Source organism: Erythrolamprus reginae, chromosome Z (assembly GCF_031021105.1).
Source record: "Erythrolamprus reginae isolate rEryReg1 chromosome Z, rEryReg1.hap1, whole genome shotgun sequence".
Classification (NCBI taxonomy): domain Eukaryota; kingdom Metazoa; phylum Chordata; class Lepidosauria; order Squamata; family Dipsadidae; genus Erythrolamprus; species Erythrolamprus reginae.
This window is the reverse complement of record NC_091963.1, coordinates 85,342,321-85,368,910: the sequence shown is the minus strand read 5'-3', so window position 1 is coordinate 85,368,910 and position 26,590 is coordinate 85,342,321. Positions and strand designations below refer to the sequence as shown.

The window sequence follows — 26,590 nt, the reverse complement described above, 5'->3', positions numbered from 1 at the left end:
AAAAAATTATATTCACAGGACACAACCATTCAGAACGTCTCGGTCGTTGTTTGTATCGTTTTCTCCTCAAAACATGGGTTCCAGGGTGTCATCCCAATCCATCAGCCGGTGGATACATGACTGTATTACAGAAGCATATAGAGCCAAGGGTCAACAGATCCCACAAGGGATAACCGGACACTCGACACGTAGCTCTGCCACATCAACAGCATGGGCTACGCAAGCTTCCCTTGAAGACATATGCAGAGCGGCTACGTGGGCTTCTCCATCCACTTTTATAAAACATTACCGCATTGACTCATTTGCCTCTTCAGAGGCGGCCTTTGGGAGGCGGGTATTACAAAGGGTATGCTCAACTACAGCACCCGTGGTCCAGCCTGCTCCCACCCGATAAATGGAACTTGGGTATATCCCACATTGGACTCTCCTTGCCAGTGCATTGGAGAAGAACTGTTGAACTTACCTGAATGGTCTTCTCAATGTACGGCAAGGAGAGTCCAAACCCACCCAGGCCTGGGAAGGACCACTTGTTTTTCCTGTTGGGTTGAAAGGTTTTTTTCAAGTTATCTTGTGTTTACTTTGATAATTCAATAAAAATAGGTTGTATGGTTACTGCTCCTTCGTTTTGTTTTTGACTGAGGGGCCAGGGGGCGGGGCCTGCCTATTATTTAAATTGAACTCAGTCCCTACCAATAAGACTAGAGAATAACCCACATATTGACTACACATTGGACTCTCCTTGCCGTACATTGAGAAGACCATTCAGGTAAGTTCAATGGTTCTTCTTACTAGGCAGCGTTGGAACACTATAGAAATAATTTATTTCCTATTTTAAAACAAGAAGCTTGGTGCCGAGCCTCCCATGAAATATATATATTAACATATATATATATATATATATATATATATATATATATATATATATATATATATATATATGTTAAATGTTTTTAGCTGGAATTTTAAAATTAAGGGAGACTAGTATAGATCCATTTCGGCCTTATTAGGCCTCATCAGCTAGCCACACCCTTTCTTTACTGGGATTCGATCTGGGAAGCTTCTGCATTGTAAAGCAGAGAGCTAGCAATTAGACCCATCAGATCTGAATCCTCCCAGCTCTGTACCAGGGAGGGGGTATATGTTTTTCTTATGTCGGATCACCCTGGTATATTTTTAAGGAACGTCACAGCTCCTTTTTTTGCCTCTAGGCCCAGCCCAGGGCCACTGCAAGGCAGTAATATATTTATAGCCGACAAACTATATTTTGTATGTGTTAAATGTTTTTAGCTGGAATTTTAAAATTAAGGGAGACTAGTATAGATCCATTTCGGCCTTATTAGGCCTCATCAGCTAGCCACACCCTTTCTTTACTGGGATTCGATCTGGGAAGCTTCTGCATTGTAAAGCAGAGAGCTAGCAATTAGACCCATCAGATCTGAATCCTCCCAGCTCTGTACCAGGGAGGGGGTATATGTTTTTCTTATGTCGGATCACCCTGGTATATTTTTAAGGAACGTCACAGCTCCTTTTTTTGCCTCTAGGCCCAGCCCAGGGCCACTGCAAGGCAGTAATATATTTATAGCCGACAAACTATATTTTGTATGTGTTAAATGTTTTTAGCTTGAATTTTAAAATTAAGGGAGACTAGTATAGATCCATTTCGGCCTTATTAGGCCTCATCAGCTAGCCACACCCTTTCTTTACTGGGATTCGATCTGGGAAGCTTCTGCATTGTAAAATATATATATATATATAGTTGAGGGTTGGAGAGTGGACTGGCTGTGCTAAAATCAAACGGTGAGCAACCAGAGGAGCAGAAATGTTTTCAATAAGATTATATTCCTGAAAAAGTATTCCACCAGGAAATCACAGGCTGAAAAATTTCCATAGCCAGTGGAGATTGGGTCCATATAATCCATCTTTTTTTTGTAAAACTTCAGACATTATATGACTATTATGATTTGGTAGCTTTCCCAAAAGGGACATTAATGACTGGTCAATAGTTGTTAAGAATTGACAGTACAGTCTAGGGTATATTTCATGACAATTGATAGAACTTTCTTGATTTATTTATACTGCTTTTCTTAGGCAGCTGCTTCTGTAATTCATAGATAGAATTCAGATTAGGTTGTTTATAATTAACTTTCTTGAAGTTAATGGGAAACAAATTAAATAAACTACAGTATATCTAATTGCTTCAGGGATTTCAAAGGCTTACTTTATGAGTATTAGACCTTCTCCCTACTGTCAAGCTGTTGTACTTTGTACCTATTCTTGAGCAAACAGATGTTTGTACTGGCAGAAAATGTACTTTTCCAGGATTCATCCTGATCATGCTCCTGTAGACTTCAGTCAGGCTTGTCACCTAATTTTAGATGTGAAAGTGTATTCAGCAAGACTGTGGATTAAACCCTCCCTCTCTGACTGTCACCATCCAGAAGGGAACCATTTGCCAACTGCATAAAGAAATGGCTAGTTATAATACAAACAAAATATATGAAGGATAAAAGGGAACCAGGTATAAAGATGGAGACAACAGGACTGGACAAAATAATATTAGGAACAGAAGAAAAATGATTAGAAAAATATATCACTATTTGTTAGAAAGGCACTGTGAGAGGAACAAGTTAAAGACACAATGATAAAATTGTGCAGAGATTTTGGATTCAACATAAATTTAGATAATTGGCAAGATTTATGGCAAAGAAATAGAAAATTAATATTGGCTACATCTTATAAAGAATGTTTGATAGGTGGCATCCCCCTCCAGTAAGACTGGCCAAAGTGAAGCAAAATATATCAGAAACATGTTGGAAGTGCCAACTTTGGAACATATCACATGTGGCAGGAATGTCACAAAGCTAGGGATTATTTTAAGAAAATTAGACAATGGCTGGAAGAGATCCTAGAGATGAAACTCAATCTGAAAACCAAATTATTTTTGTTAGGAGTAACTACTGACAAATATGAGAAAAGTAAAGTATATTTTATGTTACATATCTGAGAATAGCATACGCCCAGAAATGGAAAAACAAAAATGTTCCTACAGAAGAAGAAATTTTATTTAAAATTTTAACATGCACAGAAATGGACAGACTGACATTAGAGTTAAAGGATAAATTGGATACAGATTACTTTGAAACATGGAACAAATTATATAATTGGATAGAGAGGAAAACCAAGATTAAAGGCTAGAAAGTATGAAGGAGAAACTTTAAATTAATTGAAACCTAAATAGAAACTTAGATTAATTGAAACTTAATAGTGATGGGAGAGAGAATAACCAATGTATATACTAAAGGAACTGTCATGTACCTTTTCTCTTTTTGTTTTCTGTCTGTATTGTGTCACTTTGTCTTGTATATATTATGTTTTTAAATGTTTTATAAATAAAAAACTTTTTAATTAAAAAAATATTCCACTTAACACTTTAAGGAGTAGGTATGATATTACACGATGGCTGATAAACATAAAAGGGGGCATAGCCAGTGATGGGCTCCTACGGGTATGGTCAGGTACACAGAACCAGTAGAAAAAAATTGTTTTTTTTTCTTTTTCCCCCTTCTGGACTCTGGATATGTTTTTCCTATCACAGTAAATGTGGTTGAATGTATATAATTTTAGAAGAGCTGTGCACGTTTGTCTGTGTATACATACACATACAGTTTATATAGTCGATAATATATATTTTAATGTATGTCTTTGTGTGCCTGTGTGTAATATGTATGGCACATATACATAGAATTAAATAGTGTATTTTGGATGTTCAGTAATAGTAAATAGATAGGAAAATTTTATTGCTTTGAGGCGAGGCGAGGCCAGGCACCCTAACCCTAACCCAAACCCTTGACATGAGTGATGTCAAGTTGACCACTTTTAAGCCATTCACATGACCTTTAAGCCACCCCTGGTCACCTGATTATCAAACCACTCCTACCTGGTCATATGGCTGGCAAGCCACACCCACATAATGAGCCACATCAACGGTGTGGTAGTAAAAAAAATTGCAGCCTTTCACCGGGCATAGCATGCTCACAGCTGCCTCTTCACTTAAAAAAAATTTCTGGAGGAGGACCTATTGTTTATAAAATCTTGACTTTTTTTGTAAAACAACTGTGTAAGTTTGAATCTTGGGGCGAGAAGAAGAAATAGGAGAACACTATACTAGTGAGACATGTCATTAAAAAACAATAAATCGTTAAGTGAAACAAGAGACCATAAACAGGGTTGGAGTAGATGATCTGTAAGGGTCCCTTCCAGCACTGATATTTAAAAGAAAAAGTCTTTTGCACTGGAAGAATACAAAGAGGAAGAAATTGGCTAGGCTTCCTAGAACAACCTAACCACAAACAGCTACAGGAAACTTAGAAGCTATGTCCCATATAAGGGAAAGCAAGTATACGTGTCAGTAAGAAGACAGGCACATATTATTTTAACTTCTTAATATGGTAACAAAAGCTGATCTGTACTAATAACCAATCCCTGATGTTTACATGTCTGTGTAACTGTGAAAAAGTATATATCTTGTCCTTCCTTAATACTTTGCTCAGCTCAGAATTTCAAATGCTGTGTTCTCCAAGTTTCTTTGTCTGAATCTTGTTTATGCAAACAATAAACAAAGCTTATCTAAAAAAAATAAACAAAGCTTATCTGTGTCTCTCCTGTTTTATGTGGGGAAACTGTCAACTGATCATTCTCCCCACCTTTGCAATAATTTCATTAGGTAAAAATGTTTTGCTTCTAATTTTTTCCCCCTAGGTAATGAGGAAAATATTTGGATGCATATCGATGCAGCCTATGCTGGGAGTGCTTTCATCTGCCCTGAATTCCGTTACCTTCTCAATGGAGTAGAGGCAAGTCAGAGTCCTATAATTCAGAATGTAATACAACTGGACCATTTAGCTGATGCTTTTATAATTACGTAAGACATTGTTTGGTATTAACATCAGTGTTTCCAACATACTATCGGTGATTCTTAACAACTTGACTCACAAATGAAGTTAATTGTTCACACTTACAACTGTTGCAGCATCCCCACAGGCACGAGAGGCCAGGCGAGAGAAGCACCCCTCAATGTGAGTGATGTCGAGTTGGCCATATTCACCAGTGAAGGGTTGCAAAAAATTTTACTACCACATTGTGGCCGTGATTTATTTGGTTGGTGTGGCTTGATGGTCATCTCACCGTGTGGCTTGTCAACCATGTAACTGGGTAGGAGTGACTTTCTGCCCATGTGACCAGGTGGGAGTGGCTGGATGATCATGTGACCGGGGTGGCTTAAAGTTCATGTTACTGGCTTAAAAGTGGCTTACTTGATGTCACTCACACCAAGGGTTAGGATGCCTAGCCTCTCCTTGCCTCAAAGAGATGCAAGATATTTACTATTACTGAACATCCAAAATATACTATTTAATCCCATATGTATATATGCCATATGTGTAAATACATATTACACAGAGGCACTCCAAAATATATATTATTTACTATATGTACAGACACACACACACATACACGCATAGCCCTTCTAAAATTATACACATTCAACCTCATTTACTGCAATAGGAAAAACATATCCAGAGTCCACTTTCTACCACACATTTAACCATAACCTCTATACCTTAGAACATTATACATGCCTTCAGATGTATTTCTCTAGCTTGCACATCACTGTTAGAGTAAAGTGACCAGATTTTAAGATTGGGAAAGAGGGACATCATTAGTCAGGAGGGAGAGGTCCATTGGTCTTCCTGTAGCTGGAAATCCAGGCCGCTGACCTCAAAGGCGGTCATTTCTGAGTCAAGTGCTGTGGGTACCAAGGCTGAAAGTTCAAAGGCCTGTTTGTACTTTCCAAAGCACCCACTAGCTCCTGTTTTTCCTGCAAGGCATCTCCTGAACAGCTGGCGTGCTCTGTTCTCAGGAACCATTTTTCCAGAAAGCCACCCAGCACAATGTTCATGGGGAGGTCAGCAGGGGTTTGGCTGGCTGTGCTGGGGGCTTGAGAGAGGCACAGATGTAGATGGGACACAGGACGGCACAGCAGGCACACTGGCCACCACTACCGCTCCGGGCGCTGCGCTCGTGGAGGAGACGCAGGCACAAAAAGCAGCTGAGTAGTTCTGGAGGGAGATAGCAAGTGGGTTCCCGTAGCAGGTCAGCTGCCTCCAGGGTGCTCCCGCTGTTCCCGGACCCTGCCAGGGAGGCAGCCGTGGCTTCTTCTCATGGATGAGAAGGACGAAACTCTCAGTCAGCTCGGCAACTCTTGGGATGCAAGTGGGCCAGTCTGGCAGCGACGTTGTATGAGTCCAATGCTTCGGCCATGTGCCCCACTCTGTGAGCTGCAGCTCAGTTTGCCCTTCTTTGCAGCTTCCAAGTTTTTTCCTGTCACCAGAGGGTAGAATCTGCCAGGAAAATTTTTGAAGCCGCGAAAAAGGAAGCTCAGCTTCCGCGCTGCCCAAAATCCGCCGATGAGGAGGTCCAGCAATCTCCAGTCGGTGGCTTCTTTCAAAAAATTGGGACTTTTAAAAAATGCTGTGAGATGCGGGGCAAATTACTAAAAAGCGTGACTATCCCATGGAAAGTGGGATGTCTGGTCATGTTATGTTAGAGTTAGCAAATGTCATGAATTGAATAAAATGTGGTAAATCTCACTCTCAACCAAATTTTGGGCTTAATTGTGGTCATAAGTTTTTTTTTCTTTCTTTCTTTCTCTTCCTTTTCTCCTATTTCTTTTCTTTTCCTTTCCTTCTTTCCTTTCCCTCCATTTCCTCCCTTCCTTTCTCCTCTCCTTTCCATTCCTTCTTTCCTTTCTATTCCCCTGTTCCATTCCTTTTGACCCCTTTCCTCCCCTCCCTTCCCTTCTTCCCTTCCCTTTTTCTTCCTATTTCTTTCTTTCTTTTTTCCTCCCCTTTCCTTTCCTTTCCTCTGTTCCATTCCTTTCCTCCTTCCTTTCCTTTCCTTTCCTTCCATTTCCTTCCTCCTTTCCTTTCTTCCTCTCAGTGGTGGGATAAGCTTTATTCCTTATCTTTATTTACTGGATAAAAAAAGCAGGAGCCGAGGCAGACAGCAGCACAGAAGAGCAAGCATGACGAGGCTCTCTGCCTGTCACTCTTTGCATCCTGGCATCTGTGAGCTCTCCCAAGCACTTGCCTGCCCTGGCCCACGGCCCCCCAGTCACTCTCCGGGTGGTCAGAGGCTGTGTCAAGGTTGGTCGAGCCAGACAGTACAAGACAAGATGGGACAGCTGCATCGGGACATGCCGCGCTAATTTTAGCCCTGCTGGGAGAGCTTCCCACCCTGTGGAGAAAGGCCCAGACTGCAGGTGGAGAAAAGTATCCCAGTATCCCAACTTCTTCAAGTTGCCACCCGCCTCCTTCCAGGCTTCCATGTGGGGCAGATTAAGCAAGAAGAAGGCTGAGAGCCTAGACTGGCTGGCAGCCAAGGAGGGAGAGGAGCTCCAGTTTTTATTTTTATTTTTTTAATAAACTTTATTGAAATTTTCATAGAAAGACAAAACCAACAAACATACATTTAACATGAATTTGGGGTTGCGATACCCCTACTTATTTTAGAAGTTAAATTTCATACAAGAAAAGAATACCTTTTTAATACTTTAAATCAACTTAATACTTTAAATGAAAAGAAGAAACTATATTTAATCTTGTATACAAAAACTTTCATTTATAACCTAGGTAAAACACAAAATATAAGTCATACCTTCTTCTTTTTCTTATTTATCCATATATACACTTTATTCCATACTACATAAAATTCTGATTCTACTTGGTCTTTTAACCGTCTTGTCATCATATCCATTTCAGCGCAATCTAGTATTTTCTTGATAACCTTCTTCTTTGGGGATATTTTCCCCTTTCCAGTTTTGCGCGTACACAATCCTGGCCGCTGTCAAGATATGTATAACTAAATATAAAATTTCTTTCTTGTATTCCTGACTAGTTATACCCAGTAAGTAGAATTCCAGGTTTTTTTCTACATCCTGCATTACTATTTCTTTAAAAATTCTTTCTATCATTTTCCAATAGAGCTTAACTTTACTACACATCCACCATTGATGATAGTAGGTACCTATTTCTTTCTTACATTTCCAACATAATGGGGACACATTGGGGAACATTTTTGCTATCCTACTCGGTGGGAGGTGCCACCTATAGAACATTTTAATTTGGTTTTCTTTTAACGAGACCGACTTTGTCATTTTCCAGTTTGAAATCCAGACTTTTTCCCAAGTATCTATATCAATTTCTCTACCTATGTTTTTACACCAGCTTATCATGCTATCCTTTAAGGTCAAGTCTATATTTTTATGTCCTATCATATATTTTTATACTTTACCTATTAATTTGGACTGATTATTAATTAATAAGTTACCTAATTTTTTTTTACTCTTATTAAAATTATATACCTTACTATCTCTTTGAAATCTAGATTGAATCTGAATGTATTGCCACCAATCTATTTTAATGCCTTCTTCCTGTAATTTATTTCTTGATTTTATTTTCATCTGGTCATCCAGTAATTCTTTATACCTTATTATTTTCATTGCTTGCTGTCAAATCTGGTAGGAGTGATAAGACAACCCTGTGGGAGATTACTCTTTGCCCTTTACCAATTTTTCACAAAACTCTCCAGCCAGTTGGGGAAAAGGCCTCTCCTTCATTGTCTTGTACCCATGGGCATAGACTTCTATTAAAACTTGTTGTTTCCCCTATCTCATGTTAGGGGAGGATTGATGATCAATATCCTTAATAGTGAGAAATCTTTCCCTTTCCCTACCTGTTCCTCATTCTCTCCAGCTTCAACAGGCAGAAGAAGGGTCATTTGAAAAGTTATGCCTGACTGAGAGGATATCTAGTGAGAATTATGGTACATGGAAATGTCCTTTTTGGCTGATAGATTGAGTAACATAAAATATTGGATTTAGTTGTGTTTTTCCGTCTTTTTTGCCAGCACCATTGCATGTGTCCTAGTCACGGTCCTTAAGGAACAATAAATAATAATACATAGAACACTTTTGAGCCTTTTATTTGTAAAGTAAAATAGAAATAAAAACAACTAGCCAATCAAGTTCCTTTGATGTTCCTTCTATTTAATTAAAAAAATGGCAAAAATGAAGTGACGAGCAAGGCTGGCTTTCATTTTCGAATAACCCTACAGCTATAGATTGATACTGCAAATTTATTTGAAATAAATAATTATATTTAATTATCACTTTTTCTATCTGCATTTATATGAAAAATCAAGGCAGAAAAGTTCGTGCTTTGTTTCTTCAGTTAACAACAGAGCATGGGTGGGAAGAATTTGTTTAACGTTCTGTGTATAATATTTTTCTTTTATATTCTTTCCCCTTTTCAATAATGCCTAGCTACTTTCTCTGTACTTCCTTAGATAAGGACAATGCAATTTCCTGAGCTTCTCTTCAGCTGTCAGATAAATTCTATGTCAACAGAAAAAAACACAATCTTTGGCGAAGGTCAGTGCCTACTGGCTATAGACTAATAAAGAAAAAGAAGGGGGAAGCTAACCTATAAAGCAGCTCTTCTTTTCATTTTATCAGCAAACAAAGCCCACTGTAATTTCCTGGGTAGGTTTTATTGGCTTTGGAAGGAAATGAATCATCACTTGCAGGGCAACACAGTATTTTCCAGGGTAGCAACCATTCAATAAGTGAGAATAAATTTCCTATTTCTACTGATTTGCTCACTTTTTCTATTAGATACCTTAAAGCATTGGTTTTACATAACAAGACAGTAACATGATGGAAAAACTGTTAAGATGTAGGGAAAGTCTAGTATTTCCTAGTTTATCCTTTTAACAGGAGATGCTGGGTTATATCACTAGGTCTTTTGCTCACTTGGGAGGAAGTGAGGAGAGTGTTTGGAATGTGCCAATTCACATAACAATAGCATGTGCTTGAATTTGGTCAATAAAATTTAAATAATTTTGTCAAATTAATCCAATAACTTTATTAATTGTGTGGAAAAAAGCAAATTGGGTATAGCAATTAAGGCACCTGTCTATACACCAGGAGATTCTAATCCTGCCTTGGGCTAGTCATATGAAGTCATATTGCTAAGAAAATTGCAGGGAATCATTCAGGCAATTGGTATCAACACTGACACATAGACATGCAAAAAGGAAGAAAAGGAAATGAACACGTGATACTCTTAGCACCCCCACTCCACCACTGTTTGTTCAACATATGTGAGATGAGGTAGATGTTTAGTCATGTGAAAAAGAATGTATTCCCTAATTGAATTTTATGGCTTAAGAAAATAACAGAGTTGGAAGGGATGATAGAGGTCTTTTAGTCCAACCCACTGCTTGAGCAAGAGACCCCATGCCTCTTCAGACACGTGGCTGTCCATTTTCTTCTTAAAAGCCTTCAATGATGGATCACCCCCCACTTCTGAAGGCAAGTTGTTCCATTGGTTAATTGTTCTCACTGTTAGGACATTTCCCCTTAGTTATAAGATGCTTCTCTTCTCGATTGGTTTCCAACGCTTGTTTCTTGTATTGCCTTGTAGCACTTGTTCTGCTTCATGGGCTTCTGGCAAATTCTCGGAGAGGGGCATCATAGAAATCTAATCAATCAATCAATCAATCAATCAATCAATCTCTGAAAATCACTTTTTTACTAATAAAACTCACTCTATTCAAAATCAAGCATACATGAATGAAAATGTAGAGTTTAAAATAGCATAGAAGTAGATTCTATCTCATTTAGAGTCAGCTTTGACCAAGGTCCGGGAAGAGCACCAGAATTCATTTTTTATCTACATTTCTGAGATAAAACCCCAAAGTCAATTACTGAAATATAGTTCTGCTCACCAAAGGCATTGTTAACACAGTGTGCATCAAGGATGATAGTTTTGCAACAGAAACCATGATCTTAAAGCTTTGTTCCAGCACACCTTCAGTTTCATGTCTCCTTCAAAGAACGAACATTGAGACTCCAAATCCTATTTCCCACAAACCCATTTTTTATAATGCCTAGAAGTGACATCACACCTCAAAGAGCTAAGGCTGTGAATTAATACCTTTTACTCTGGATCACCTTCAAATCATTCTTCTATAGAGAGGATTTATCCAATCATTTCCACTGTCTTCCTCACTGTCTGACTGGGACCATTTCCACAATGTCATACCAGCTCCCTCAGGCTCACTTTTACTCTCAGCTTCCTTTAGCAACCCCCCTGGCTCAGGGTACTGGGTACTGTTCTGGATAATAAGTTGACTCCCCTCTTCTTTATGGCAGGCTCTCAAATACTGGAATACTACTGCCACTCCTTTTTTTCTCTAGACTACACATACCCAATTCCTGTGACAGTTGTTTATATGTTTAAGCATCCAGCCCCCTAATAATTTTTGTCAGTCTTTTCTGAACTCTTTACAGATTCTCAACATGTTTTTAAATTATATGGTGACCAAAACTGACTGCAGTATTCTAAATATTCTTTTACTAAGGCTTTACAGAGCTGTACTAGTACTTCACATTTTTATTCTATCCTTATGTTAATGCAGCCTAGATAGCATTTGGCTTTTTTGGCTGCCGCTGCACACTATTAGCTCATATTTAAGTGATGGTCCATTGAGATGCCAAGATCCTTCTCATAGTTACTGTTATTGAGCCAGCTTTCACCTAATCTGAACCTTTACATTTGTTTTTTCTTGCCTAAGTGCAAAACCTAACTTTTCTCACCATTGAATTTCATTTTGTTAGAGGGGGCCCAATTTTCAAGTCTGCCCATGTGGATTTTAAATCCATGTGGATTTTAAACCTATCCTATTCTTGCCAGTTTGGTATCACCTGCAAATTTCATCAGTTCCACTTCTATTCCCTGATCTAAATCATTTATGAATATGTTGAAGAGTACTGGGCATACAACAGAACTTTGAGGTATCCCATACCCACCAATCACTTAGGGACTGTGGTGGTGGGAACCCAAAGGACTCCGGCGGCAATTTAGGGAGGAGGGGTTTGCTGGTGCGCGTAGTTAGTGTGCGGGGACATGACATGCTTCCGGGAGATGGGCATCACCCCGAGTATAAAGGGGGCCGAGTGCCGCCCGTCTTCCCTTTCCTCTGCTGCTGCTGGCCTGTCTTGGCGGAGAACAATGCGGAGGCCACGTGGAGGGCCTCCGTCACCGAGATTGCCAGCCGGGTCTCACACCGGCGGGGATGAACCACGTGGTCCGGCTGCACGACTAAGAAAAGGTGATGGAGTCCACATTGCTTGGGGCTCCATGGCCATCCGCCTTCTGATTCGCTACGTTGTTGGCTGGGGGAACCTGTATCACCAGCCAAGCTCACATGGCTGCAGCCCTGCCGGCAGGATGGGAGCCAGATCACTGGCCTGGGTGATTTGGGACAACAGCCCCCCCCCCCCCCACCGGGGAAGGCGAGAGGTAGGAGCGAAGCCCGTTCATGGGCTTCGCTCTCAGGGGATTTTTGCTGGGGAGGATAGGGCAACTGGGCTTGGGCCAACCCCCCTGCCTTTACCAATTAGGTGTGTCTCCTTCCCCCTCCCACCCTGCTCATAGACTCTCACTGTTTTGTATAACGCCCCACAAAGGGGGGCTTTGTAGGTTGCTTTTTCTGTATTCAATAGTTCAACAGGATCCAGGCCTGGCGGACCTTTCAGATGGGGGGCACTTAGCAGACATGCATTCAGGTGGCCAGGCTGCTTTATCATTGGTGGGTGTGGGCCCATGAGCTGGGAGGTGAGCCCCCCAGGCACAGTTATGACTTTACTACCCCGCACCCAGGTTTTGGAAACTCCCGGTTGCCTACTACAAGTCAGTGGGTCTGGGGCATGGTAAGTTCTGCACTGTCAGTCGAAAGGAAGGCTAGGGGCTGGGGGGATTGCTGCCCCCCTGCCCAAAAGGATGGCGGCCATGGCCTCATACACACTCAAACACACACCCTGGGATAAGTAAGCCTACTGGCGCGGGTGGCCCCCCTTTATTCATTGGATGGTCGAGGGGCGGGTACTGGCATACAATCGGTGATTGGTGAATTTTTTCCTAGGTGTGCCTGTAGTTAAAGGTCAGCCACACCGCCCCGAGAATGGGGGTCAGCTGGGGGAGATTTAAAGGCATTTGTGAGTTAACTGCTTGATTAGTTTTATTGCAGGTCTCCTGGGCAGATCAACATTGTGGCACCACGGGTGCCGATGGTGACAGGCTGGAGTGTCCAGCCAGGAAGGAGGCATAGAGCCAAGAGCTGGCAGAAAGCAGGCATTCTGCCAGGAGGAGGCAGGTGGCCACTACCGTGGCTAGTGGGCGGTACCCAATAAGATACGGCCAGCAGCGATTGAGGGACAATGATGGGTACCACAGGGTCCATTGCGGCCTGTGAGCATATATGAGGCCCCCCTTGATTTGGGGCAGCAATGGTGGGGGGACCAGTTTTGAGCCTGACAGCAGAGCACAGGGAGCCCCCCCTCCCCTGTGACGTAAGGTGGTCACCATTGGGTGGTAAGTTGGGAGCCAGGAGGGACAATAGAGCTGACCGTGAGGTAATGGGTCTCCCCTCATCCTGGTATGGACCTGGTGTGGGGCTCCATGTGGCCGCACCCTATGGAGTGCTGTGGATTGCCCAGAGAGACGTTTTAATACAGTGACGAGCGGCAGGGGGGGTCATCCCTGGCTTTGGTAACTGGCACTCCGGATGTCGTAGGTGTGACGTGGCTGCCCTCTTGGGAGGATGCCTTTGGAACAGATGTATGCAACCAGCTGTTAAAGTGGGGGTCCTCCCCCCCATGAGAAAGTGAAGGAACAGTGAGCCTTTGAGATAATGCAGGGGGAGGGCCTCCGGTATGACACCCCCATAGTTTCCGGGCTTGCTGGGAAGAGGCCTCCAGAACAAATGTCTGTTATCTGGCCGTTAAAGTGGGGGTCCCCCCAGGACTAAGAAGGAACAGTGAGCCTGATGACGTAAAGAATGAGGGGATCCCCCGGTATAGCACCCCCCAAGGTGCCAGGGATGGACAGGCGGCCCTGGTGGGAGGACACCATGTGGATGCAGGATGAGGAGAGCCTGCAACATGGAGAACCAGGTTGTGCACAGTGTGGGCCCCTCTTTGGTTTGGGGGGCCCAGAAGGGGGCTGCATGGGAAGGATGAAGGGAGCCAAGTCGGTGATGCAGTGGGGGGAGCTCCTGGGCTATAAGGTACCCCTAGGGAGCGGTATTTGATAAAGGACGCACCTGGCTGCAAGGCATTTGGACAATGACACCTCTGTGCTGAGATGGTGCCTTTAAGGGGCTACAGGGGGTGTCGGGCCATCAGGAACTCAGTCAAGGCCCTGCACGGGGGTGTGGGGGAAGCAGTGGAGGTTCACTTTTTGTGGCCTGTCCCCTGTGGTGGCGGTAAGGGGCGGAAAATGGGAAGTAATAGCAACTGTGTGATCTCCTTTGGGCACCGTTGGAAGGTGACAGGCTGCTCCCCGCCATGTTACAAGGCTAGGCCGGCCTGGACATGGAGGCGAGATGCCCTTTGGGCTCACCCACCGCATGCCCAGAAATGACAACCTGGGTGGGTGAGTCTCCCCACATGCATGGGCTTGGCAAGGAGCAAGGGGAGGTCAAGTTCAAGTTCAAGGCCAAGTTCAAGGCCAAGGGGACCTTCCCTTGCTCAGCAGGGGGCTTTGCCCTATAGTTGCCCAGGAATGTTTGAAGGGTTATTTCCGCCCGCTTTGTTTTACCTTTGCAGGTCCTGAGTTATTCAATAAATGTGACCCATTTATCCCAGTTCTGTGTCCGTGTATGTATTCTGCATCCATCGCAATGTTCATTTTGAGGGGGAAGCAGACAATCCTGCTGTGGCATCTGCTCTCGGTGTCCTTGAGAGAGGGAACAATGCTCATGCAAACTAATGATACCTGGGGGCCATTTCCCACAGCCTTGCATTCCTATACCCCTATTATTTGTCAGTAGTAATAGCAATAACAGACTATAGACTTATAACAGACTTATTAGACATATACTGATTATAGCCCTATCTAAGCAGTCAAGCTACAAGCAAAGCTGAATATAGGTAAAAGTTTGAGTCAGTCTAGACAACTTCCTTTCATGTAAGTATAGTTCCATTAAGGACTATACATTCTGCATAGTTTGTCAGCCAATTACAAATCCATCTGGTTCTTATTCTGTTTATCCCAGGAGGTTTTTTTTTAGCTTACTAAGATGTATCCTGTAATTTACTTTGTCAAAAACCTTACTGAAATCCAAGTATATTATGTCCATTATGGCGAAGGTTTTTCTTACTTTGAATGTTCCGGGCAGGCTGGCAGGGGGATGGGGAGAGTGTGCGCCGGCCCACGCGCCCAACAGTGAAATTGCCTTTGCCGTCCCCCGCTGTGAGAACACCTGCCCTGCCTCTCCTGCAGCCCCCTCGCTGAGATCCCGGGACGAAAGTGTTCTCGGAGAAGGGACTGCAAGAGTGGCGGGGCAGGCGTTCCCGCTGCGAGAGGAACCGTGCCCCAAGGCGAGTAGCCAGGGGTGTGAGGGGGCTAGAGGTGCGGGGGGCAGCCATGGCTCAGTGCACGCCCTTGGAAAAGGGTGCGCAGGGGGCGTTTTTGTGTGCGCTGGCGCAGGCATGCGCAGCCTACAGGGAACATTGCTCCCCACCCCTTCCTTGGAGTTATGGCTGGTGCCATATCTGAAATCCAGCTGGGCACATTTCAGAGAAAGGAACTCCTCCTTCTGGGTCCAGCCAGGTCTAAGTCACACATATCAGTTCGACTTCCTCATCCAGGAGTAAATACTGAATGAGGGCAGCTTTATTTAAAACTGATGTGGCATTGAGTAGCAACAGCCCGAGCCCAGGGTCCAGGATTCGCTTGTCAGTACTGAGCACATGGGGCCGGAACAAGGGATTGCTTTCAAGCAGCAAGCTTTTGTTCCCTGAGAGTGGCCTACTCCATGTCTCCCACCATATCTCAAACAACTATAGCTAAAATCCATCCTAACTACTTACCCACCTCCAACCAAGACCAACTCCCAATCAACCGAGACTAGGAATGCATGCCCCCTACTTCCTCATCATCAGCCACTTCTAACATTAAATGTAAAGTAATAAACTCCAGAAGCATTGCTAACAAAATACCCAAGCTTACTAAAAACTGCCAAATACGACATCATGTTTATATGTGAATCATGGTTAAATGTATCTCTCCCCAACTCCATTATTACAATTAATAACTACCACATTTTCAGATCTGACCGCAAAACCCGAAGAGGAGGTGGAGTTGTAATCTTCTATAAAAAATCACTCAACCTAAAGAAAATCCAACTTAAACAAGATCTTTACCTTCCAGAAACCATCATATGTGAACTAACCCAACCAAAACACAACTAAATACAAAAACAGCACTCATCAACAGCACTCATCAACTACTCCACTACCAGCCTCCTACCATGAAGAACGAATCACGCACTCAGAGAGAAGACACTTCTACTACCCACATGGAAGACAAACCCACCACACACAAAGAAGATGAAAGAGCTGACTTCCTAGTGAGTTGCACACTGTGCTCCATGTATACACTCCTACCCTCAAACTTCCAAAACTTCACTTGCAATAAATGTGAAGTAATCCAATTACTTGAGGAAAAAATAGAAAACCTAGAGAGAAACCTCAAAACCCTGCAGCACCAACATCAAAACAAGAAAGACCAATATACTCCCAACACATCCAACACCACAGAAGAGCACATCAGAACCAACCCCCCCCCCACATCAGAACCAAATCCAATCCACCTCCCTCCAACCCCGGTGCCAACAAGTAACAAATATGCAGTACTCCTGGCACAAGAAGATCAACAAACACTTGACAAGGAGCCACCAAGATCCAAGCACAACAATACAACACCATCAAACACAGTCATCACGAAGGCTAGCCCCCCTCTCCCCAACTGAACCAAAAAGAAAAGGAGAGTGGTGGTAATTGGCAACTCAATTCTCAGGGGAACTGAACCTGCCATCTGCAGACCGGACAATCAATCCAGAGAGGTGAGCTGCCTCCCTGGAGCCAAAATCTTGGACATAGTGCTAAACCTCATTAAAGTCCTAAAACCCACTGACTACTACCCTCTACTAGTGATCCATGCAGGAACAAACGACACAAGGAAAGACATGAACCAAATCACGAAAGACTATGACCACTTGGGCAATACAGTCAAAAAGATAGGGGCACAGGTTGTCTTCTCCTCTATTCTACCCACAAGAGGACAACATCCTGACAGAGAATGCAAAATCCCACAAATAAACCACTGGCTAAAGAGATGGTGTCGCCAAAACAACTTTGGGTTCCTCGACCACGGTCTACAATACCTTCAAGAAGGGCTCCTAGCAACAGATGGACTACATCTTACCAGAGCTGGAAAGAACCTCCTTAGAAACCGACTAGCCCAACTTATCAGGAGGGCTTTAAACTAGATCTCAGAGGGGCGGGTGACCAAAGTAAGAGACTGAACAATGAACCAAATAAGAAAGGGGTGCAATTTAAGCCCACTAACATTTCAGAGGATAAAAAATGCCTACCCAGAATAAGACACAAACACCTAAAATGGCTGTACACTAATGCACAAAGCCTGGGGAACAAACAAGACGAACTAGAAGTACTAATGCACGAGGGCCAATACGATCTAATTGGTATTACAGAAACATGGTGGGACGAATCACATGACTGGAACACACAGATAAAGGGCTACAATCTCTTCAAGAAAAACAGGTCAAACAAGAAAGGAGGTGGAGTTGCACCATACATAAAAGACCACTACACCGCCACTGAGCTATATCAATCCAAAGAAGATAATCCCCTTGAAACCATATGAGTTAACATAAAAGGAAAAAAGGACAACATTACAATTGGAGTTTACTACAGGCCCCCAAACCAAACAGATACAATGGAGAACCTCTTTACAACCCAACTATCAGCAATATGCAACAAGCACAGCACAATAATAATGGGGGACTTTAACTACCCCAAAATTAACTGGAAAACAAACTCAGCACCAAGTGGAAAGTCTGACAGATTTCTCACCAGCCTCGCCGATAACTTTCTAACTCAAAAAGTGGAAACAGCAACCAGAGGGACTGCAATACTAGACCTAATTTTAACAAACAGGGAAGAAATGATTGAGGCAATAGAAGGAGAAGGGACGCTAGGTGAGAGTGACCATACCATCCTAAAATTCAGCATTGTGCAATCACTAACTACAACACCCAACTCGACTATAGTCCCAGACTTCAGAAAAGCGGACTTTAACAAGCTCAGAGTGAACCTGAAGAATAAACCCTGGAAGGAACTTCTTAAGAGTAAATCTACACAGAATGCCTGGGAATCCCTAAAAAAACACTATCATTGAGGCCCAAAACAATTCAATCCCCACGAAAAAGAAAAGCAGAAAAACTAAAATGAAACCAGCATGGCTAAACAAGGACTTTGCAGACAATGTAAAAGAAAAAAAAAAACCAAATACAACAAATGGAAAGAAGGACTCATAACCAAGATGGAATATCAGCAAACAGCCAGAACCTGCAAGCAAAACCTAAGAACAGCAAAAGCTCAATACGAACAGCACCTCGCAACGAAAATTAACGACAACAAAAAAAGCTTCTTCCACCACATAAACAACAAGAAAAAAATCAAAGAAACAGTCACCATACTAAAAAACAAGGATGGTAACGAAATCACCGACAACAGAGACAAAGCACAGCTGCTCAATACCTACTTTACATCAGTCTTCACACATAAAGGAACTACCAACCAACCAACCTACAACCTAACTGCAAATAACAGCCCCGGAACCGAACTCAACACAGACAAAGCTACCATTAGGGACTACTTGAATGAGCTTAATGAGTACAAATCACTGGGACCTGACGGACTCCACCCCAGAGTCCTAAAAGAACTGGCGGACACCAAAGCAGAACCTCTTCCCCTCATCTACCAAAAATCTTGGTCCACCTACCAGAAGACTGGAAACGAGCGGACGCAGTTCCCATCCACAAAAAGGGGAAAAAGACGGATCCAAGCAACTACAGACCTATTAGCCTGACTTCAATACCTGGAAAAATACTGGAGAAAATAATAAAAAAACAGCTTTGCCACTACCTGGAAACAAACAAGATAATATCCAACAGCCAACACGGGTTTGTCAGAAACAAATCATGCCAAACCAATCTCATATCCTTTTTCAACACCATAACCAAATCAGTAGACCAGCGCAACACGGTGGACCTTATATACTTAGACTTCAGCAAAACTTTCGACAAAGTCGACCACCATCTCCTAATCAACAAATTAGAAAAAAACGGAGTAGACTACAACACATGCAGATGGATCAATAGCTGGCTGACCAACCGCACCTAACAAGTTGTCCTCAGCGGTTCCAAATCCACATGGAAGAACGTAGGCAGCGGGGTACCACAGGGTTCAGTCCTGTGCCCTGTGCTCTTCAGCATTTTCATCAGCGACTTGGACGATGGAATAGAAGGGCAACTGATCAAATTCGCAAACGACACCAAGCTGGCGGGGGTAGCCAATACCCTAGAAGACAGGCTCAAATTACAGAAAGACCTAGACGGACTAACACAGTGGGCCCACACTGTGGGCCCACACCAACAAAATGATGTTTAACATCGACAAGAGCAAAGTCCACCTAGGCAGAAAAAACCCTGGACACACATACAACCTGGGAGAAACTCCTCTTAGCAGTAGCGACTGCGAAAGAGACCTCGGAGTCTTGGTGGACAATCAACTAAACATGAGCCAACAATGTGCAGCAGCAGCTAAAAAAGCCAACACAATCCTAAGCTGCATCAACAGGGGAATACACTCCAAGACCAGGGAAGTCTTAATACCACTCAACTATGCCCTGGTCTGACCACACCTGGAGTACTGTGTTCAGTTCTGGTCACCACACTTCAAAAGAGACATTGAAACTCTGGAGAAGGTGCAAAAAAAAGAGCAACCAAGATGATTAAGGGATTGGAAACCAAGACTTATGAAGAGAGACTGAGGGAACTGGGCATGGATAGCCTAGAGAAAAGGAGAGCCAGAGCGGACATGATAGCATTCTACAAGTATACGAGGGGATGTCACAGAGAGGAGGGGATCACTTTATTCTTTAGGGCACCAGAGGGCCGGACGAGGAACAACGGATGGAAGCTGACCAAGGAGAGATTCAACATGGAGATAAGGAGGAACTTCCTGATGGTCAGAGCGATCAACCAATGGAACAACCTACCAGCAGACGTTGTGAACTCCAACACTCTGGACATTATTAAGAGAAGATTGAACTGCCCCTTGACTGGTGTACTATAGGGTTCCTGCTTGGGCAGGGGGTTGAACTCAATGGCCTTCATGGTCCCTTTCAACTCTAACAATAAAAAAAAATCTCAGTCACCACACTCCGCTTCTTCCTATGTTACAGAGACCCTGACTATGACATCTCACATGCGAACAAGCTAACCACACTACTAACGTGGGCAACCTCCTACCAATATCCTCTTATATTTCTTGGCGATTTAAACCTACCACATATTAACTGGTCCCTAAATGAATGCACAACTGAACCCATCCACTCAACCTTCTACAATGCTATCACTAGTCTAGGACTAGTGCAACTAGTTACAGACAACACCAGACTCAACAACTGCCTAGACCTCATCTTCTGCAACAGTTTACACTCAATTTATGGATTCAAAGTAAGAGAACCCTTTTCCAACAGCGACCACAGCACAATCGACTTTTGCCTCAATGTACTTCCTCAAATAAACAACCCCAAGAACAAGACAACCAATTTCAACTTTAAAAAGGCCAACTTTGAATATATAGAATCTTATCTCTCATCTCTTGACTGGACCACAATATTCTCCGGCTGTATCACTGTAGATGACTATTACAATATATTTTTGCTTGAGATCCAGAGTCATAAAATTATATGTACCTCTAATATTCACCAAAACCAAGAAAAATAAATTACCCATAAAAATAAGAAAGCTACAATCCAAAAAAAGATTACTCTGGCATAAAAATAAAACAGGCCATGTTGCAAACTTTAAAAACTGCTATAAAAACTTATGTCATCAAATAAAGATTGAATGTACCAACTATCACATTAATCAAGAAGAAAACCTCCTACATACAAAATCAACTGGTGCCTTCTATAACTTTGTAAACAATAAACTCAAAGACTCTAGATTCATCCCACTCCTTAAAGGACCCAATGATAAAGAGTATAACAATGAAACAATTAAAGCCAACCTTCTTCAGCTCTGTCTTTGTTAACAGCAACAGCTCATGCCCAGCATTTCCTAGTCGCAACTCAACTAACTTCAATGATCTAACACAAATTGCATCTACAGAGGAAAATGTTAAAAAATCATTACACAACCTAAAACCTTCCCTTTCTATCGGACCAGGCGGACTATGCACATACTTCTTAAAAAAGCTCTCCTCAACCCTGGATGAACCCCTAAGCATAATTTTCAAAATATCTTCTACAACTAGCTCCCTACCTAAACTCTGGTCTCTAGCCACAGTCATCCCTATCTTCAAAAAAAGGTGATCCAAGCAACATTGAAAACTACAGACCAATCTCCCTGACTTGTGTCACTTGTAAAGTCATGGAATCCATCATAAACCAATCCTTTACACTCCGTCCTACATATTGGTAAAAAGAATCTGAATACTACATACATACTTGGTAAAACTGAACTAACAGCGAACCTTCTAAGTCAAAGACCTTGGAGTACTCATTTCCAATGACCTAGGTGCTAGAGCCCACTGTAACAACATTGCCAAAAAAGCATTAAGAATTCTAAACCTAATATTACGTAGCCTCTTCTCTAGAAACACTGATTTATTCACCAGAGCATACAAAACATTCTTCAGACCTATTCTAGAATATAGCTCACCTGTGTGGAATCCACACTGCATATCAGATACAATCGAAGGAGTCCAGAAATACTTCACAAGAAGAGTCCTTCACTCCTCCTCACGTAACAAATTACCCTACTCCTCCAGACTTCAAATACGAAATCTAGAAAATTTACAACTACGTCGTCTCCAAACTGATTTAACTGTTGTTCATAAAATCATACATCATAATGTACTCCCTGTCAGTGACTACTTCACCTTTAACAACACCAACACAAGAGCACGTAATAGATACAAACTGAATGTAAATTGCTCCAAACCTGACTGCAGAAAATACGATTTCAGCAATAGAATGATAACTGTCTGGAACTCATTACCTGACTCTGTTGTCCCCAAAATCTTCAACCTTACATTATCTACAATTGACCTCTCCCCTTTTCTAAGAGGTCTGTAAGGGGCATGCATAAGTGCACTTATGTGCCTAATGTCCTTGTCCTACTGTCTTATTATCCTTTCTATTACTACGTTCTACTTATGTTATCTTATGTTAATATGTACTATAATGCTATACTTGTTTGAAAAATAAATTAAATAAATAAATATATAAATATCTGCCTCTCCCAAGCAAAATATCTTAATTTGATTTTCTTTGAAGGAAATTGATTTTGTTATTTTCCAATTGTATATCCCTACCTTTTCCCATGTTTCCAAATTTATTTCTTTTCTGAAATTTTTGCACCAACTGATCATATTATCTTTCAATATCCAACCTATCGTTCTATAGTTTTTTAACTATTTATATACCTTTCCAATTAATTTCCCTTGATTTTGAGTCAACAATTTGCCCAATATATTATTTTCTTTCTTAAAAATATAAGTTTTAATATTCTTTTGATATCTAGAGTTAATCTGCACATACAGCCACCAATCTAGGTCAACACCTATCTCTTGTAGTTCTTGTTTAGTTCTCAATTTTAATTGATTATCCCATAAATGTCTATATTTCCATATCCTTCTGTCTTTTAAAAGGTTTGGGTGTGAAATGGCCTCAATTGGTGAAATCCATTTGGCACTACTAAAAAATGGTTTTTCTTTATTTATTTTATTTATTGGATTTGTATGCCGCCCCTCTCCAGAGACTTTATTTTATTCCAAATGTCTATCAATGCTTTTCTAATAATATTACTTTTAAAATATGAGTGGGTTTTCAACTTTTCATACCATATAAAGGCATGCCAGCCTAACATTAAATCATGGCCTTCTAAGTTACCATATATACTCGAGTATAAGCCGAGTTTTTCAGCCCCAAAAATGGGCTGAAAAACCCGACCTCGGCTTATACTCAGGTCACCACAAGAGGGCGCCGAATCACCACAAGAGGGCGCACCGCGGGAGCCCGGCAGACATTGCTGGCTTGGGCGGGTGTGGAAAAGGGCAAAGTGCGGCGGCAAAGGGCGCTCCAACCAAAGCGGCTGTGGCAAGAGTGGGGAAGTTGCCTCCTCTCCCCGGCTCTAGCAAAGATGCCAGCCAACTGCAAGAGGGGAAAAGACGATGGGAAGCTGGTGAGGTCGGGGCGGGGGGACTCGTGAAGCAGGAATCCCCCCCCCACCTCATCGTCTTTTCCCCTCTCGCACGCCGTCGGAGCAGTTGGCTGGCAACTTTCCTGGACCCGGGGGAAGGGAAGGCAACTGCCCCACCCTTCCCACAGCCGCGTCACTCGGAGCCCTCTTTTACTTCCCTCTTGGAGCTCCTTTCGGCGTCTTGCAGCTGCCTTCCCTTCTCCGGGTCCAGCAAAGTTGCCAGCCAACTGCTCCGACGGCGTGTGAGAGAGGAACAGACAATGCGAAGGTGGTGAGGTCAGGGGGGGGACTCATGAAGCAGGAATCCCCCCCCCCCCGACTTCCCATTGTCTTTTCCCCTCTCGCACGCCGTCGGAGCAGTTGGCTGGCAACTTTCCTGGACCCGGGGAAGGGAAGGCAACTGCCCCATCCTTCCCACAGCCGCGTCACTCGGAGCCCTCTTTTACTTCCCTCTTGGAGCTCCTGTCGGCGTCTTGCAGCTGCCTTCCCTTCTCCGGGTCCAGCAAAGTTGCCAGCCAACTGCTCCGACGGCGTGCGAGAGAGGAACAGACAATGCGAAGCTGGTGAGGTTGTGTGTGTGTGTTTGTGTGTGCACCCGTCCATCCTGCGAAGAATGCCTGCTACTTTGAAGGAGCGGGTGTGTAGCCTCCTTTTTCCCTTGCTGAAACCGGGAGGTGTTTTTTTTTACTCCTCTCTCCCTCCGTGTGTGTTGGCAGGATGTGGGGGTGGGGCGTGTGAATGAAAGGGAAGCCAAGGCAACAAAGAAAAAGGGGGAGGATGAATTTTAGAGGGCGAGTGTGTGTGTGTGTGTGTGTGTGTATGCCCCCTCTCCCCCCCACCCCGTGAAAAATGCCAGCTACTTCTTTGAAGGAATGGTTGTGTGCACTTATGTGCCTAATGTCCTTGTCCTACTGTCTTATTATCCTTTCTATTACTACGTTCTACTTATGTTATCTTATGTTAATATGTACTATAATGCTATACTTGTTTGAAAAATAAATTAAATAAATAAATATATAAATATCTGCCTCTCCCAAGCAGAATATCTTAATTTGATTTTCTTTGAAGGAAATTGATTTTGTTATTTTCCAATTGTATATCCATACCTTTTCCCATGTTTCCAAATTTATTTCTTTTCTGAAATTTTTGCACCAACTGATCATATTATCTTTCAATATCCAACCTATCGTTCTATAGTTTTTTAACTATTTATATACCTTTCCAATTAATTTCCCTTGATTTTGAGTCAACAATTTGCCCAATATATTATTTTCTTTCTTAAAAATATAAGTTTTAATATTCTTTTGATATCTAGAGTTAATCTGCACATACTGCCACCAATCTAGGTCAACACCTATCTCTTGTAGTTCTTGTTTAGTTCTCAATTTTAATTGATTATCCCATAAATGTCTATATTTCCATATCTTTCTGTCTTTTAAAAGGTTTGGGTGTGAAATGGCCTCAATTGGTGAAATCCATTTGGCACTACTAAAAAATGGTTTTTCTTTATTTATTTTATTTATTGGATTTGTATGCCGCCCCTCTCCAGAGACTTTATTTTATTCCAAATGTCTATCAATGCTTTTCTAATAATATTACTTTTAAAATATGAGTGGGTTTTCAACTTTTCATACCATATAAAGGCATGCCAGCCTAACATTAAATCATGGCCTTCTAAGTTACCGTATATACTCGAGTATAAGCCGAGTTTTTCAGCCCCAAAAATGGGCTGAAAAACCCGACCTCGGCTTATACTCAGGTCACCACAAGAGGGCGCCGAATCACCACAAGAGGGCGCACCACGGGAGCCCGGCAGACATTGCTGGCTTGGGCGGGTGTGGGAAAGGGCAAAGTGCGGCGGCAAAGGGCGCTCCAACCAAAGCGGCTGTGGCAAGAGTGGGGAAGTTGCCTCCTCTCCCCGGCTCTAGCAAAGATGCCAGCCAACTGCAAGAGGGGAAAAGACGATGGGAAGCTGGTGAGGTCGGGGCGGGGGGACTCGTGAAGCAGGAATCCCCCCCCACCTCATCGTCTTTTCCCCTCTCGCACGCCGTCGGAGCAGTTGGCTGGCAACTTTCCTGGACCCGGGGCAAGGGAAGGCAACTGCCCCACCCTTCCCACAGCCGCGTCACTCGGAGCCCTCTTTTACTTCCCTCTTGGAGCTCCTGTCGGCGTCTTGCAGCTGCCTTCCCTTCTCCGGGTCCAGCAAAGTTGCCAGCCAACTGCTCCGACGGCGTGTGAGAGAGGAACAGACAATGCGAAGGTGGTGAGGTCAGGGGGGGGACTCATGAAGCAGGAATCCCCCCCCCGACTTCCCATTGTCTTTTCCCCTCTCGCACGCCGTCGGAGCAGTTGGCTGGCAACTTTCCTGGACCCGGGGAAGGGAAGGCAACTGCCCCATCCTTCCCACAGCCGCGTCACTCGGAGCCCTCTTTTACTTCCCTCTTGGAGCTCCTGTCGGCGTCTTGCAGCTGCCTTCCCTTCTCCGGGTCCAGCAAAGTTGCCAGCCAACTGCTCCGACGGCGTGCGAGAGAGGAACAGACAATGCGAAGCTGGTGAGGTTGTGTGTGTGTGTGTGTGTTTGTGTGTGCGCCCGTCCATCCTGCGAAGAATGCCTGCTACTTTGAAGGATTGGGTGTGTAGCCTCCTTTTTCCCTTGCTGAAACCGGGAGGTGTTTTTTTTTACTCCTCTCTCCCTCCGTGTGTGTTGGCAGGATGTGGGGGTGGGGCGTGTGAATGAAAGGGAAGCCAAGGCAACAAAGAAAAAGGGGGAGGTTGAATTTTAGAGGGCGAGCGTGTGTGTGTGTGTGTATGTATGCCCCCTCTCCCCCCCACCCCGTGAAAAATGCCAGCTACTTCTTTGAAGGAATGGTTGTGTGCACTTATGTGCCTAATGTCCTTGTCCTACTGTCTTATTATCCTTTCTATTACTACGTTCTACTTATGTTATCTTATGTTAATATGTACTATAATGCTATACTTGTTTGAAAAATAAATTAAATAAATAAATATATAAATATCTGCCTCTCCCAAGCAAAATATCTTAATTTGATTTTCTTTGAAGGAAATTGATTTTGTTATTTTCCAATTGTATATCCATACCTTTTCC

The 26,590-nt window shown here is 43.0% G+C and overlaps 1 protein-coding gene across 7 annotated transcripts in view; it reads left to right on the top strand.

Annotated features, from left to right (window-relative positions):
* DDC (dopa decarboxylase) overlaps positions 1 to 26,590 on the top strand; it is a 277,543-nt gene that overhangs the window by 160,530 nt on the left and 90,423 nt on the right. For all 7 annotated transcript variants that reach the window (XR_011556802.1, XM_070727177.1, XM_070727183.1 and 4 more), the window contains one exon: positions 4,759 to 4,853. Coding sequence is in view for 6 of the 7 variants with exons in the window: in XM_070727177.1 (XP_070583278.1) it covers positions 4,759 to 4,853 (95 nt within the window). In the remaining variant the exon portion in view is untranslated. The remainder of the gene's footprint in view (positions 1 to 4,758; positions 4,854 to 26,590) is intronic.